The sequence below is a fragment of the Coregonus clupeaformis genome, chromosome 19 (assembly GCF_020615455.1).
Source record: "Coregonus clupeaformis isolate EN_2021a chromosome 19, ASM2061545v1, whole genome shotgun sequence".
Taxonomy (NCBI): domain Eukaryota; kingdom Metazoa; phylum Chordata; class Actinopteri; order Salmoniformes; family Salmonidae; genus Coregonus; species Coregonus clupeaformis.
This window is the reverse complement of record NC_059210.1, coordinates 24,663,648-24,679,963: the sequence shown is the minus strand read 5'-3', so window position 1 is coordinate 24,679,963 and position 16,316 is coordinate 24,663,648. Positions and strand designations below refer to the sequence as shown.

At 41.6% G+C, this 16,316-nt stretch overlaps 2 protein-coding genes across 8 annotated transcripts in view; one reads left to right on the top strand and one right to left on the bottom strand.

Moving 5' to 3' along the window:
* The window catches only part of LOC121531794 (septin-7), a 28,602-nt gene extending 19,426 nt beyond the window's left edge, over positions 1–9,176 (top strand). For 4 of the 7 annotated variants that reach the window (XM_041837253.2, XM_041837252.2, XM_041837250.1 and 1 more), the window contains exons 6-14: positions 1,066–1,183; positions 1,279–1,371; positions 1,541–1,637; positions 2,196–2,207; positions 6,104–6,155; positions 6,277–6,405; positions 6,654–6,789; positions 6,924–7,069; positions 7,219–9,176. In XM_041837253.2, coding sequence (XP_041693187.1) covers positions 1,066–1,183; positions 1,279–1,371; positions 1,541–1,637; positions 2,196–2,207; positions 6,104–6,155; positions 6,277–6,405; positions 6,654–6,789; positions 6,924–7,069; positions 7,219–7,258 — 823 coding nt within the window. In that variant the 3' untranslated portion in view covers positions 7,259–9,176. The remainder of the gene's footprint in view (positions 1–1,065; positions 1,184–1,278; positions 1,372–1,540; positions 1,638–2,195; positions 2,208–6,103; positions 6,156–6,276; positions 6,406–6,653; positions 6,790–6,923; positions 7,070–7,218) is intronic. The other 3 variants (XM_041837255.2, XM_041837254.2, XM_041837251.1) reach the window with 1 other exon arrangement.
* A 20-nt stretch (positions 9,177–9,196) lies between these two features.
* Positions 9,197–10,463, bottom strand: LOC121531796 (C-C motif chemokine 4 homolog). The gene is made up of 3 exons (XM_041837256.1): positions 10,222–10,463; positions 9,874–9,994; positions 9,197–9,544 (listed from the first exon to the last, which is right to left on the bottom strand). Exons 1-3 carry the CDS (start codon positions 10,283–10,285, stop codon positions 9,412–9,414), a joined length of 318 nt encoding a protein of 105 aa, XP_041693190.1. The 5' UTR covers positions 10,286–10,463; the 3' UTR covers positions 9,197–9,411.
* Between the last annotated feature and the right edge of the window lie 5,853 nt (positions 10,464–16,316).

The following is a 16,316-nucleotide window of genomic DNA, read 5'->3' as shown; positions in this document are numbered from 1 at the left end:
CTGCCTCTGTAAGCAACGTCAGCACAAGAACTGTTCGTCGGGAGCTTCATGAGATGGGTTTCCATGGCCGAGCAGCCGCACATAAGCCTAAAATCACCATGCGCAATGCCAAGCGTCATCTGGAGTGGTGTAAAGCTCGCCGGAATTGGACTCTGGAGCAGTGGAAACACGTTCTCTGGAGTGATGAATCACGCTTCACCATCTGGCAATCCGACGGACAAATCTGGGTTTGGCGGATGCCAGAAGAACACTACCTGCCCCGATGTATAGTGCCAACTGTAAAGTTTGGTGGAGCAGGAATAATGGTCTGGGGCTGTTTTTCATTGTTCGGGCTCTTAGTTCCAGTGAAGGGAAATCTTAACGCTACAGCATACAATTACATTTTAGATGATTCTGTACTTCCAACTTTGTGCCAACAGTTTGGGGAAGGCCCTTTCATGTTTCAGCATGACAATGCCCCCGTGCATAAAGCGAGGTCCATACAGAAATGGTTTGTTGAGATCATGGTGGAAGAACTTGACTGGCCTGCACAGAGCCCTGACCTCAAGCCCTTCGAACACCTTTGGGATGAATTGGAACGCCGACTGTGAACCAGGCCTAATCACCCAACATCAGTGCCCGACCTCACTAATGCTCTTGTGGCTGAATGGAAGCAAGTCCCCGCAGCAATGTTCCAACATCTAGTGGAAAGCCTTCCCAGAAGAGTGGAGGATGTTATAACAGCAAAGGGGGGACCAACTCCATATTAATGCTCATGATTTTGGAATGATGTTTGACGAGCATGTGTCCACATACTTTTGGTCATGTAGTGTACATAAGACAGTCAGTGTTTTCTTGCCAGTGATCCCTCTACTGGTGGCATCATTTAAATTTGTTTAATGCACTGTGGCAGTTTGAGCAGAACGTGTACTAACTATAGAGAATTATTCAGGACTGTGTCTCATCAAAGCATAGGTCAGCCTTCCCTGCCTGCCTGTGTTTGTCTGACTGTTGACTGTGTATCTGTATGACTGTGCAACAACAGAGCCTCAGAACATATTTTTTAACTGTGTAAATGCCTTGAAGGCTGAAGCCCCTGGACATTGAGTTCATGAAGCGTCTCCATGACAAAGTCAACGTGATCCCTCTCATCGCCAAGGCAGACACTCTGACACCTGAGGAATGCCAGCTGTTCAAGAAACAGGTGTGTGTGTGTTCATTATTTGTGTTTGCACAAACACAACATGTGTACCGGTATGTGTGTGGCAATTACTCATGTCATTTTCACCTTCAACTCAGATCATGAAGGAAATACAAGAACACAAGATCAAGATCTACGAGTTTCCCGACACAGAGGACGATGAGGACAGCAAGCTCATCCGTAAGATCAAGGTAGTGTACAAAGAGAGTGAGAGAGACTGATACACTCAATGGTATCAGCCCACACTAGTCCCTATCTGTCATTGTTTATTCCTGTCAGTTTGATTATCTAATAGGTTGTCGATACTGTACAGGCTCACTGATTAACTGTCACTTCTCCCTCTGTCTCCCTGTGTGGCAGGAGCGGATGCCTCTGGCAGTGGTTGGCAGCAATGTGGTGATCGAAGTGAATGGCAAGAAGGTCAGAGGTCGTCAGTACCCATGGGGTGTGGCAGAAGGTAGGTTCAGCATGGGCCTGGCTGGGTTCTCTGTTCTCTGTCTGAGATGAGACAGTGGCATGGTATTGTCTGTGGGTTGTTGTTCTGGAGAATGTTATTTATTAATGTCACTCACTGTGCCATGCAAGTGGATGAAGCACGGAAGTGTGGAGACCTAGTGTAGTAGGGAAAATGTGCATGGCCTCCCAGGAAACCCCCCCCCAGATAGTGTGTCTGACAGGGATTCTGGAAAAGGGGGACAGGGTTCTTCTACTAGGGTATCATGGTCTCTCTGGCAGTAAACACTGTACTGTACCACTCCAGGGACTTCAGAGAGAGAGACTGTGTCACCCCTTTTTTCACCATTGGCCACAATGAATCGTTGTTGTTCTCCACTTGATTTTATTTTGTTTAAGTCCCCTGAAATACATTTTTATTTTATTTTGTTTAAGTCCCCTGAAATACATTTTTATTTTATTTTCAAGTGTTGCTCTGTGGTTGACCGTTTATCAGTCTTTCACTTTTTCATTCTTTCTTTTCTCTTTTTTCTTTCTGTCTATTCTTTTCCATGACTGACAGAGGGCATTTTTGGTAAACAAAACCATCTCTCACATTTGATACCACTCTCCCTCAGGCTTTCCTCCCCTCTTTACCTTTTTGTTGCTGTGGCATTAGGTTGATGGTCAAAGTGGAGCTCTTACTAATTGAGAAACCTATAGGATGTTCAGTGCTGACGCTTCTCCTAGAATAGAGCAACATCACCCTCTAACTCATGTTTATAGGTGCCTGATTATCTTAAAGGGATACTTTGGGATTTTGGCAATGAGACCCTTTATCTACTTCTCCTGAGTCAGATGAACTTGTGGATACCATTTGTATGTCTCTGTGTCCAGTATGTGGCCATTGTGTGGCCACATACTGGACTAACGTTAGCACAATGGCTAGAAGTCTATGGCTAGAAGTCTACTGGACTAACGTTAGCACAATGGCTAGAAGTCTATGGGTATCTACTAACATGCTGGCAGATACCCATAGACTTCCAGCCATTATGCTAATGCTAGTTAGCATTGGCTCGCAAAACTACCTCTAACCTTCTTCATACTGGACACAGAGACATAAAAATGGTATCCACAAGTTCATCTGACTCAGGAGAAGTAGATAAATGGCCTCATTGCCAAAATCCCAAAGTATCCCTTTAATATTAAAAGTCATACCTTTTCCAGAACTGCATGATCTACCTTTATTTGTTTTAGCCATCATTTGGCCACTCATAAACACTCAATTGTAGACCTGTTAAGAGATACACTACCGTTCAAAAGTTTTGGGTCACTTAGAAATGTCATTGTTTTTGAAAGAAAAGCAATTTTTTTGTCCATTAAAATAACATCAAATTGATCAGAAATACAGTGTAGACATTGTTAATGTAGTAAATGGATATCTACATAGGCGTACAGAGGCCCATTATCAGCAACCATCAGTCCTGTGTTCCAATGGCATGTTGTGTTTGATAATCCAAGTTTATCATTTTAAAAGGCTAATTGATCATTAGAAAACCATTTTGCAATTATGTTAGCACAGCTGAAAACTGTTGTGCTGATTAAAGAAGCAATAAAACTGGCCTTCTTGAGACTAGTTGAGTATCTGGAGCATCAGCAGTTGTGGGTTCGATTACAGAATCAAAATGGCCAGAAACAAATAACTTTCTTCTGAAACTCGTTAGTCTATTCTTGTTCTGAGAAATGAAGGCTATTCCATGCGAGAAGTTGGCAAGAAACTGAAGATCTCGTACAACGCTGTGTACTACTCCCTTCACAGAACAGCGCAAACTGGCTCTAACCAGAATAGAAAGAGGAGTGGGATGCCCCGGTGCACAACTGAGCAAGAGGACAAATACATTAGTGTCTAGTTTGAGAAACAGACACCTCACAGGTCCTCAACTGGCAGCTTCATTAAATAGTACCCGCAAAACACCAGTCTCAACGTCAACAGTGAAGAGGCGACTCCGGGATGCTGACCTTCTAGGCAGAGTTGCAAAGAAAAAGCCATATCTCAGACTGGCCAATAAAAATAAAAGATGGGCAAAAGAACACAGACACTGGACAGAGGACGATTGGAAAAAAGTGTTATGGACAGACAAATCGAAGTTTGAGGTGTTCGGATCACAAAGAATAACATTTGTGAGACGCAGACCAAATGAAAATATGCTGGAGGAGTGCTTGATGCCATCTGTCAACCATGGTGGAGGCAATGTGATGGTCTGGGGGTGCTTTGGTGGTGGTAAAGTGGGAGATTTGTACAGGGTAAAAGGGATCTTGAAGAATGAAGGCTATCACTCCATTTTGCAATGCCATGCCATACCCTGTGGACGGGTATTTTCTCCTATTTTTCCTCCTACAACAGGACAATGACCCAAAGCACAGATCCAAACTATGCAAGAACTATTTAGGGAAGAAGCAGTCAGCTGGTATTCTGTCTATAATGGTATGGCCAGCACAGTCACCGGATCTCAACCCTATTGAGCTGTTGTGGGAGCAGCTTGACCGTATGGTACGTAAGAAGTGCCCATCAAGCCAATCCAACTTGTGGGAGGTGCTTCAGGAAGCATGTGGTGAAATCTCTTCAGATTACCTCAACAAATTGACAACTAGAATGCCAAAGGTCTGCAAGGCTGTAATTGCTGCAAATGGAGGATTCTTTGACGAAAGCAAAGTTTGAAGGACACAATTATTATTTCTATTAAAAATCATTATTTCTAACCTTGTCAATGACTACATTTCCTATTCATTTTGCTATATTTCCTATTCAAACTCATTTCATGTATGTTTTCATGGAAAACAAGTTCATTTCTAAGTGACCCCAAACTTTTGAACGGTAGTGTACATTCGCACAAACTTATTGTATACATAATATGTGAACGTATACATATTTTGCATGTATGCTCTACAAACATTAACTTACGTATATATACTCTGTTGCTCTAAATCCTTGCACCATGATGCTGTTTGCTGGCACTCCCTCCCTGTTGTTCCCACAGGGGGTTGATCACACATACGCCATTGTATATTGATTCATGGAGCATTTTACAATAAGTTCCTTCCTGGTCACACATACTCCATTGTATATTGATTCATAGAGCATTTTACAATAAGTTCCTTGTCATGGGATAAGACATTTTTCACTGTTCTTGGCTCATTCAATGGAAACCTCCATGCAGGTATCATAATCTAACAATCATTAGTAGCTAAAGCACTCGGGCTTAAAACTCCTGATGGGCAGCTGACCCGATGCAAGAGCAGTAATCTTGCTCTCAATGTTGCTCTGTTGTTGTTTTAACGTCAGAGCACTGAAAAAAGTGAAGAGGCAACAACCATTAATTCCAGCGTACATCAGGAGTTTTCAGCCAATCGGCCGAGGGTGTATCTTTCCATTAGAGCTACAACCCTGCTTTATTGTGTCCCTATGACCCTGTGACCCCACCTCAACCAAACCCTCCTCCTCTCCTGTCCCATCACTGAGGCTGGCCCGCCCTGCCAGCCCTCATTCCCCCTCATGTAACCCCTCGTTCAGTAGACAGTCAGGGTGGACAGACACGGGTTACGGGGGTCACCTGGGCAGGACCTGGGCACCTGTGTGCCCTCCCCTCCCTCCCGTCAGAAGTCACTCAGGTAGGTGACAGCAGGGGCTCTATGCATGCACCTCACGGGTAAGGTGACCACCTCCTCGTCCTCTTCCTGAGATCCACAGCTGACAGCGTGATGCACGTTAGGCTTAGCCCCAGATAAAGTGGGGCCTGAGGGAGAGGAGCTATGTAGTAAAGGAGCCATGTTTTGATCAAGAGAGAGGAGAAATCCACATCCTCAGCAGCAGCACAGTGTCTCTGCGGTCCTTTTCCAGAATCCCATGTGATCATTTAACCATGTGTGTGTTTGACCAGAGAGACTGACTGGCTATCTAATCAGCTGAAATGTATGGCTTAGAGCAGTGGTCTGTCTGGTCCGTGACATGTTTGTCTGTCGGTCTGTTGACTACTCTATGTACTGTATACTACTGAATGTGTGTGTTTGAGCAGTGGTCCAGTGAAATGTGTCTCTGTCTTAGTGATAGTTTTAACCGTGTCTTTGTGTAAACAATAATGTGTCTGCTCAGTGAACAGTCTGACTGTCTGAGCATGGGTCCTTTTGGCCAATGACTTTGTGTGTTGACTGTGTCTGTGTGTTTGACTACCTAACAGTCTCATCAGGTAATTACCTGTGATAAGAGTGTAGACTAGACTAGCTGAGCGACCCTGTGCTTTTTGGCTCCGTGAGTAGAAATTGTCCCTTTGATCCGAGAGCCTTGGTAATGTTGTTGTACCCCAATTACTGGGAATTCTGAGAACTGGTGTGTATTCTACCAGTACACAATAGACACAATAATGATGGATGGCGATGTGGTGAGATATATCTCTGTGGGTCTCTGACATCTCTCTCTCTCTCTTCCTGTTTCAGTGGAGAACGGGGAGCACTGTGACTTCACTGTCTTACGGAACATGCTGATCAGGTGAGAAACAGAGGATACATGTCAATCTTTTTATTCATCCATTATTGTCAAAGTGATTATACCAAAGTATTTACAGTGATATAATTATTAGAGACATAACTTCCCCAATTCTCTCCTGTAGGACCCATATGCAAGATCTGAAGGATGTGACCAACAACGTCCACTATGAGAACTACCGCAGCAAAAAGCTTGCTGCCGTAACTTGCAATGGAGGAGTGGACACCAGCAAGACCAAGAACCAAATGACCAGGTAGGAGAGATACATTAATGATCAGAGGAAATACCACAGATCTGATATGTTGAATAGTAATCAGACAGACTGAGAAATAATCTAAAATATGCTGTAAAGCTTATTTCATAGATTAACCTGACATTTGAGTCATTGTCATACTGTCATTAAGCGACAGTGACAAGACTGTATTAGTTGTGATGTGCTTCAGTAATCACTGGTCACTGTTAGTGATTCTTGATGTTTGGTCCCTCACCTTTGACCTGTAGGAGCCCCCTGGCCCAGATGGAGGAGGAGCGGAGGGAACATGTCATGAAGATGAAGAAGATGGAAACAGAGATGGAGCAAGTGTTCGAGATGAAGGTCAAGGAGAAGAAACAGAAACTGAAGGACTCTGAGGCAGAGGTGTGTGTATGTGTGTGTGGGCAAGTGGACCAATAGGGAGACATAAGGACAGGAGATGTAGAGAGCCTCAGTCCATTTGGGTGCGCATCTGTGTCTGTTTTATTCACGAGTAACACATTTGCCACCCTTCTCAGCTGGAGCGACGCCACGAGCAGATGAAAAAGAACTTGGAGGCTCAGTATAAGGAACTGGAGGATAAGAGGCGCCACTATGAGGAGGAAAGGTCAAACTGGGAGGCACAGCAACGTATACTGGAGCAGCAGAAACTTGATGCTTCTAAGTGAGTGGCTGAAATATTTACTCATCCTTGCTCTTTTTCTCTCAGACAAACATATAGTACGTTTTGTCTATTTCTCTCAATGTAATGCAACTCTGAAATATTAAATATAATATTCAATAATTCCCTTTTCTCTTTGTCTCTTTTTACAGGACCATGGAAAAGAACAAAAAGAAAGGAAAAATATTTTAAGAGTTGAACCTATTCCTCCAATTAAATATTGCAAACTCGTTTTTACATCCTTTTGATGCTCACACAATCTATGACCCTCAAACCAAATACACTACACACACGCGCAAATAAGCCGTGTTCACACTGTACTTAGCCCAGGGCTAAGAGAGTGTTCACGCTTGCACATTCTAAAGTGGGTTAGCACCAACCCAGGGCTAGCTGACCCTATTGTACTATTTAGACATTCCATACCAACATTCCAAATGTGTGCTCCTCTCTTACATGCAGTACATGTCATACATGGACCTCACACATGCTTCTCACTCTCATTCAGTACATACAACACACCCCAATTTCACACTCATACACCACTATACACGCACACAGCCACATCCCTCTTTTGGGTGGTCTGCCAAAACCGTAACCTTTTATGCCTATTCTTGACAAGGAGGAAATGACGTCCCTCTGATCTTTGGAGTTTTACACATGGCAGGCACCATGCATAGCCATCCTTTATACGAGTGTACTACTGTCTGTTCTCTAGTCTAGCTTGCTCGCCTATTTCTTCCAGCAGAGGCAGCTCAAGACCATTCACAAGCACACTCCATTGTGACATATGTAAACGCAATTACATACACTCTGACAGTCCCTGAGCACCTGGGACATGTGCATGTTAAACACACACTTGTAGGTGATTATTAAGGGTTTGAGTCAGGTGGGAGTGTACAAGAAACAGGAAAATAATTGTGTGGAATTATGACAGTGAAAAGCTAAGTCGAGATGAAAAAGCCAGGTTCAGAAAAGGGGGTGACCTTCTCAAATGTGTGTGTACTTGTGTGTGTGTTGGTGTCTGCGTGTGTGCACGTGCCTGTGTGTGTATAGCTGTAAACCATGTGTTTGTGTCTTCTATTTTACTAATAGAAGACACATTTAACGGTTAAACAGTAACATTGTCAGTGTCATAGCAACATTCTCTGGATACTGAAGCAGATAATTATGTCCCTATTATATAGATGATGTTACACAAATCATATGGGTGTCTAAAACAATGATAACCCTGATTATGGCAATGTCTTATATTGTGACGTGATGGATTTTGTGGAAGCCCTAAACCTAAAGCCCTATCTATCCCTTGTCCTCTCTCCCTGTCTCGTCCCCTGTTCTAAAGACTGTGCCGAGAGCTCCATAAGCATGGGTTTGTCCCAAACGCGTGGTGAGACTCTGACAGAGTCACACTGTGTGGTACCTCTAAACCCTTACCTCTCTGAGGTTTGTCACGTTTTATTTTAATATATAATGTATGTATGGTTGGACAACTAAGATCCCTTGAACCCAGTAGGATCATTAAGTGGTTCAACATTCATTATTTTAGTATAGTCTTGATTTTACAAACCTCTAGAATCTTAAAATATGCACTTGAAGACATGCAAAAGGGACACAGAAAATACACAGATACATCCAACACGCATCTAACCCCTGTAATTTTGTTCTAGTTCACATACATAATGGAAATGACTGTAAATTGTAATATACTTCACAACTGAACACAAACTCAAAATCCCAGAAGACAACCTCTGACCCAACCTACACTGCCTTCACGAGCCACACACACTCACACACACACAATATGACTCTATGCCAAGTGTATACTTTCTCAGGACCAGTCTCTTGTTGCAGGTCTCTGAGGTGTAATAGTCCATGGTCTGAGAAGTCTTAAAGGCTCTGTTGAGCTAAGGTCTGAGACAAACCTTTCCTAAATCGTTCTTTAACCACCCCCCTATCCAACCGTGTTAAAGGTAGTCATAACTTTAGGAGTTGTTGTTTTTGTTATTTTTTATATGTACACTGTTTTCAGCTTTATTCTGTTCTTCATTTTATTATCATCTGTTCTCTCTATCTAACTGTACATTATTAATATTAAAGATGAGGTTATGCTTAAGTGAAACGTTTCCTCTCCTTTTATTTAAGCAGTGGATTCTCACATACAGTACATTTACACACATAAAAACATGCATGTGCATCTTAACACACGCCTATCAATTCCATATATTGCTAAATAGTAATTGCTGCATTCAAAGTGATAAACATTTCAGTCTCTTACTGTTAAAAAGTGTTATAGGAAATAGAGTAGTCTTCATGGAGCTTGTGACGCTTGAGTCATGATGACGAGGATGTCAAGGATGACTGCTACCCTCAATGCCTCTACCTGTGGCCACAGCTGCTGGCTGCTTAAGCCGGTTGAAGGCTTTCTGTACCCACGGCTCACTCGACTGGAAGCAAATCTCTTTCCCCTTGACAGTTTTGACCCTGTAGTAGAGAAATAATGGTACAAAGAAAAGGAGAAAAATCAGATTGGTACTAATCCTCAAAAAGAAAGGAGGACCAAGGCACTCTTCATATAATTAATTAAAATGCCTTTATTTGTATGGCATGTTCAATGTAAACAAAGTTTTAAAACTCTGAGGCGTTTCGGCTGCATGGCCTTCGTCAGGGAGTACTATTCCATTTATGACTGTTGCAAGTCAGTGAAAGTCACCAGTTCTTTAGTCTTCCATAATTGAGACAATGCTAGGGCCTCAAACTAAGCATTTGTGCTGTTGGACTGTGGCATCAGTGGAAGAAGAACAAACACTTACACAAATGCTGTTAAGGGGCAGCCACTGTGAGTCTTCTTGATGGAGTCAATCTTATTGAAGGGCACTCTCACTTTGAAGAAGCTGAAACAGCAGCTTTCAGGTGATGTCTGCAGTCCAAGAGCTGTGGGGGGATAAGATGGGTCAATTAGAACATCCTTATGACTATTTCCTAGCATAAGCCATAAGGCAACCAACCCAAGATAAGCATGACAATATCTTACAGGTATATAATCAAGATCATGAAAGGATAACCTATCCAAGTGCCCCTATGAAGAGGGCATATAAGCACCCACTGGGGTAACATCCTTCTGTTAATGCACAGTCCTTATGAAAACGTAATGAACTTACGGATAGCATAGGAGTGGAACACTGTCAGCAGCAATAACCCAAGAGCCAAGCAGGTAGTCTTCATGATGGTTTGAGATGTGTCGAAGGTCTGGCTTTTGCCCTGTTGTTGTCTCGGTTCCTCTGTAGTCTGAGTCCATAAGGGTTACATCTCCCCATATAAATACTGTCCAGATGCATGGTGGAACTTCCAGAATATTTCGTTGAAGAGTGGGTGCCATTACAAACTACCATTACAATCTCAAAATGTCCCTACACCCCCATAGCATGCCAAGTTAACCACTACTGATCAATGTCTATAGTCTTTATATTCACTTCCTTTTAGAGAGGTAGGGGACTCTATAAATATGATGGTGTGAAGATAAGATTCAATGCAGTGCCACCACAGTGCTTACCGCTTCTCTTCAGCAACCCTCTGTCAGTGGAAAGCGGATGACGAATCATCACAAGAAGTGGATCAAGCGGTAATGGGTCATACTGTATGACAGAAAAGTTCTGCTAAAAATATATTTCCCTCCTACTGTATTTGATCAGCTATTTGAAACCATGCCATCATCAAACAACATCCATTCAGCAGTCCTGGAAGAAGCTGAATCTTCAGATGTGTGACTTTGTATGTTGTTCTCTTGTATTATTTAGTTGTAATAGATCAAATATGGCTATACAATCACAATTACCGCAAGCCTTAAAGCGGCAATCAGCAGTTAAAACAATAACATGGATGGGGTTGGAGAAATGTAACCACTCTCAAATTCATAGACAGAGCTATGTATTTATGCAAGGACTTGACCGTCCATGATATCAAAATTATAGTTTTAACCATGTTTTGAGGCTATATAGGGTTTGTTTACATTCACTTCGTTTACAAACATTGGAGTAAAACACGCTTATATTTTGGTTTCTGATGGGGTAAGACAGTTGAACTAAGCTACATATCATTATAAGTCCAAAAATGGATGTAGTAACTGCAGATTGTCACTTTAACTGAATTAATTGAAACAAAGTATTCACACCCCTTGACTTTTTCCACATTTTGTTGTGTTACAGCCTGAATTTAAAATGAATCAAATGTAGTTTTTTTTGTCACTGGCCTACACACAATACCCCATAATGTCAAAGTGGAATTGTGTTTATTTTTTATTTTTACTAATTAATAAAAAATGAAAAGCTGAAATGTCTTGAGTCAATAAATAAGTCAACCCATACAATTATCTGTAAGGTCCCTCAGTTGAGCAGTGCATTTCAAACACAGATTCAACCACAAAGACCAAGGAGGTTTTCCAATGCCTCGCAAAGAAGGGTACCTATAGGTAGATTTTTTTTAAAAACATTAAAAAAAATAAAAATAAAACATTGAATATCCCTTTGAGCATGGTGAAGTTATTAATTACATTTTGGATGGTGTATCAATACACCCAGTCACTTCAAAGATACAGGTGTCCTTCCTAACTCAGTTGCCAGAGAGGAAGGAAACTGCTCAGGGATTTCACAACGAGGCCAATGGTGATTTTAAAACAGTTACGGCTGTGATAGGAGATCACAGCCGAAACTGTAGGTAATGTTTCAGGAGCGCTCCCTCACCTTTTTCAATTTGAGAATACATGGAACTGGTAAAACTATTTCTGGAAAATGTATTCTGATACATTCTAAATAAATTATATTTAATTACCATGAAAAACCATAGAATGATAAACCAAATAAATATGTAGGTTATAGCAGCCTAGAGGTAGGTAAATGGTGGTTTCTTCCCTGTCTTCTCTCTGGCAGTGGCGAGAATGATGAAGATCTGTAGGCTACGTGTGCACTGCAGAGGCCCGTTGGAGGCTTGACAACTTTGGCCAATCAGAACATTTAAAAAATATATATGAATTTCACCGTGTCTGCCTTAATGTTCATAAAACTCCAGCGACCCCCCTCTTACACAGAGGAACCCAGAATGAGATGTGACCACTTGGTTACAGCGACACCGTTCTACCGAGGACATCCAAACCAGAGTGGCCACCGCAAAGCCCAAGGAAGCTGACCCTCCCTGGAAGTTGCTGTAGCCCTGTTTGGGATATTTAGCTTATATTGGCTATTGGTTGAGACGCAGGGCCCGTTCTAGCTTGGTATGTCAAGGTGGGAAATTGGAAATATGAATTGGGCCAAGTTGGAGGTAATAATGCATTTACGTTATAGTTTATTGAGATGCATGAATACACCACACCAAAAGCTTGATTTTATGGCTGTGTTAAAACAAATTATTTCCTGCAATTCTATGTAGTAATGACTTATGTTCACTACTTGGTCAATTGATTTGATGATTTAATCTATGTAAATACATTTTATGAATTGATAGTTCACCTCTCTGTTTTCTTTTATTCTGTAATAGGGTATATTGTAACCATGTGTTAAAGCTAATCAAATCATAGTTTATGTATGATACAGTGTAGTGCAGTAGTGGTGCGTGGGTAAAATCACTGGGGAAGCCCAGTGGTTTTTGCCCTAGCACTACACAGCTGATTCAAATAATCAAAGCTTGATGATGAGTTGGTTATTTGAATCAGCTGTGTAGTGCTAGGGGAAAAAACGAAACGTGCACCCAGGGGGGCCCAGGACCAAATTTGGGAAACCCTGGATAGCATAGTAGGTCTATAACTTTACTGTTCAACCAAAAACACCTCCTAATTTCTAATAAGATTATAATAGTTTGTTAACACCATCTGCTCTAATTCGCTCACGAAACAGTAATTCAAAAATATGTAAATGCTTAGGCTATTTACATGAAACTGATAGATATTAATCAAATGATTTGTATGCAGATGCAGTTTCACCGGTAAAACGTGAATAATTATCATTCACGATTGACAGTGATGATGGCCTATTTTGAAATGAGGTATGTTTTAGGGTATTAAAAAGATAACATATTTTTTAAACAATATGTGTGGACATAGGCAGACGTTGCAATTGGAGAATGCTTTTTATGCATATTCTATAACAGGGCTCTCCAACCCTGTTCCTGAAGAGCTACCATCCTATAGGTTTTCATTCCAACCCTAATCTAGCTCACCATTCTAATAATTAGCTAGTTTATAAGATTAATCAGGTTAGTTACAACTGCGGTTGGAGTGAAACTCTACAGGAAGGTAGCTCTCCAGGAACAGGTTCGGAGAGCCCTGCAATGATAGGCTATTCAATAGGCGGTACAAGCGTTGATTGAGGAAATTATGACGTAAGGGGAAAAAAATGTGCGCTCCCTCACCTAAAAAAAATAGCACTACACCCCTGCTGAGGATGGATCAACAACGTTGTAGTTACTCCACAATACTAACCTAATTGACAGAGTGAAAAGTAGGAAGCCTGTACATAATAAAATTATTCCAAAACATGCATTCTGTTTGCAACAAGGCACTGAAGTAATACTGCAAAAAATGTGGCAAAGCAATATACTTTTGTTCTGAATACAAAGTGTTATGTTAGAATAGCGGTGGCTGCATCATGTTATGGGTATGCTTGTAATCTTTAAGAACTGGGGAGTTTTCCAAGATTAAATAGAAACTGAATAGAGCTAAGCACAGGCAAAATCCTATAGGAAACCTGGTTCAGTCTGCTTTCCAACAGACACTGGGAGATGAATTCACCTTTCAACAGGACAATAACCTAAAACATAAGGCCAAATCTATACTGGAGTTGCTTACCAAGAAGACAGTGAATGTTCCTGAGTGACCGGGTTACAGTTTTTACTTAAATCTACTTGAAAATCTATGGCAAGACCTGAAAATGGTTGTCTAGCAATGATCAACAACCAATTTGAAAAGAATAATGGGCAAATGTTGCACAATCCAGGTGTGGAAAGCTCTTAGAGACGTACCCAGAAAGACTCGCAGCTGTAATTGCTGCCAAAGGTGCTTCTACAAAGTATTGACTCAGGGGTGTGAATACTTATGTCAATTAGATATTTCATTTTCATTTTCAATAACTTTGCAAAAATGTTATCAATTCTGAATTCAGGCTGTAACACAACAAAACGTGGAATAAGTCAAGGGGTATGAATACTTTCTGAAGGCACTGTATATGCATAGTCAAAGTAGGTCTACTGTATGACAATGATTTTAATTTTGTCAAATGATACCCATGACGTTAGGAAACCACCAAGCATGTTCTCTATTATTTGTCTTTTTTGGGGGGGGCGGGGGGTGTGAAAAGGTCAGCGTAGGACATTGTTTTCCTCTTTTGCAAAAGTCTGTGGTGTGGAGCTATCTGTGTCAAGTGGAGATGGTACAGACAGCAGATCTTATCAGATATTTTCACATGCATACAGTAGGATTTTCTACAAAGTTCTTATCAGGCTGACTCACACACTCAAACACATTTTCAACCCTCACCAATTTCCACAGACAGTTCATCATTGATATTCTGCAATAATGCGAAGGAGATAATTCTAGACCTCACATATATGTTCAATAAATGTTAAATAAATGTAGAGAATGTGTTTTGTTTTGGACTTGTATTAGGTTTTGGTTGTAAATTGCAATTAGACTAAATTTACAACCCAGTGTAGACTGCAAAATGTTGATGACACTGACTCACATTATCAACTAATTAAGTTAGTTAGATAGATTAGATATGAATTTATGGAAGTTCATCATCTAGTTCATCATCTAAGATACTTACAGTAATTTTCCACCTCTCCTTGTCCCAGTCTGTAATCCCCAGATTATTACCATAATTCCTGTTGACAAGAACTCTAAGGCTTCATACCACAATGACTACCACCCTGTAAAGTAAAGTAATTTGAAAGGCTGGTTATGGCACACATCAACTCCATCACTCCAGACACCATAGACCCACTCCAATTTGCATACCGCCCCAACAGATCCATAGACAATGCAATCTCAATTTCCCTCCACACTGCCCTCACCCACCTAGAGAAAAGGAATACCTACAGTGGGGAAAAAAAGTATTTAGTCAGCCACCAATTGTGCAAGTTCTCCCACTTAAAAAGATGAAAGAGGCCTGTAATTTTCATCATAGGTACATGTCAACTATGACAGACAAATTGAGAAAGAAAATCCAGAAAATCACATTGTAGGATTTTTAATGAATTTATTTGCAAATTATGGTGGAAAATAAGTATTTGGTCACCTACAAACAAGCAAGATTTCTGGCTCTCACAGACCTGTAACTTCTTCTTTAAGAGGCTCCTCTGTCCTCCACTCGTTACCTGTATTAATGGCACCTGTTTGAACTTGTTATCAGTATAAAAGACACCTGTCCACAACCTCAAACAGTCACACTCCAAACTCCACTATGGCCAAGACCAAAGAGCTGTCAAAGGACACCAGAAACTAAATTGTAGACCTGCACCAGGCTGGGAAGACTGAATCTGCAATAGGTAAGCAGCTTGGTTTGAAGAAATCAACTGTGGGAGCAATTATTAGGAAATGGAAGACATACAAGACCACTGATAATCTCCCTCGATCTGGGGCTCCACGCAAAATCTCACCCCGTGGGGTCAAAATGATCACAAGAACAGTGAGCAAAAATCCCAGAACCACACGGGGGGACCTAGTGAATGACCTGCAGAGAGCTGGGACCAAAGTAACAAAGCCTACCATCAGTAACACACTACGCCGCCAGGGACTCAAATCCTGCAGTGCCAGACGTGTCCCCCTGCTTAAGCCAGTACATGTCCAGGCCCGTCTGAAGTTTGCTAGAGTGCATTTGGATGATCCAGAAGAGGATTGGGAGAATGGCATATGGTCAGATGAAACCAAAATATAACTTTTTGGTAAAAACTCAACTCGTCGTGTTTGGAGGACAAAGAATGCTGAGTTGCATCCAAAGAACACCATACCTACTGTGAAGCATGGGGGTGGAAACATCATGCTTTGGGGCTGTTTTTCTGCAAAGGGACCAGGACGACTGATCCGTGTAAAGGAAAGAATGAATGGGGCCATGTATCGTGAGATTTTGAGTGAAAACCTCCTTCCATCAGCAAGGGCATTGAAGATGAAACGTGGCTGGGTCTTTCAGCATGACAATGATCCCAAACACACGCCCGGGCAATGAAGGAGTGGCTTCATAAGAAGCATTTCAAGGTCCTGGAGTGGCCTAGC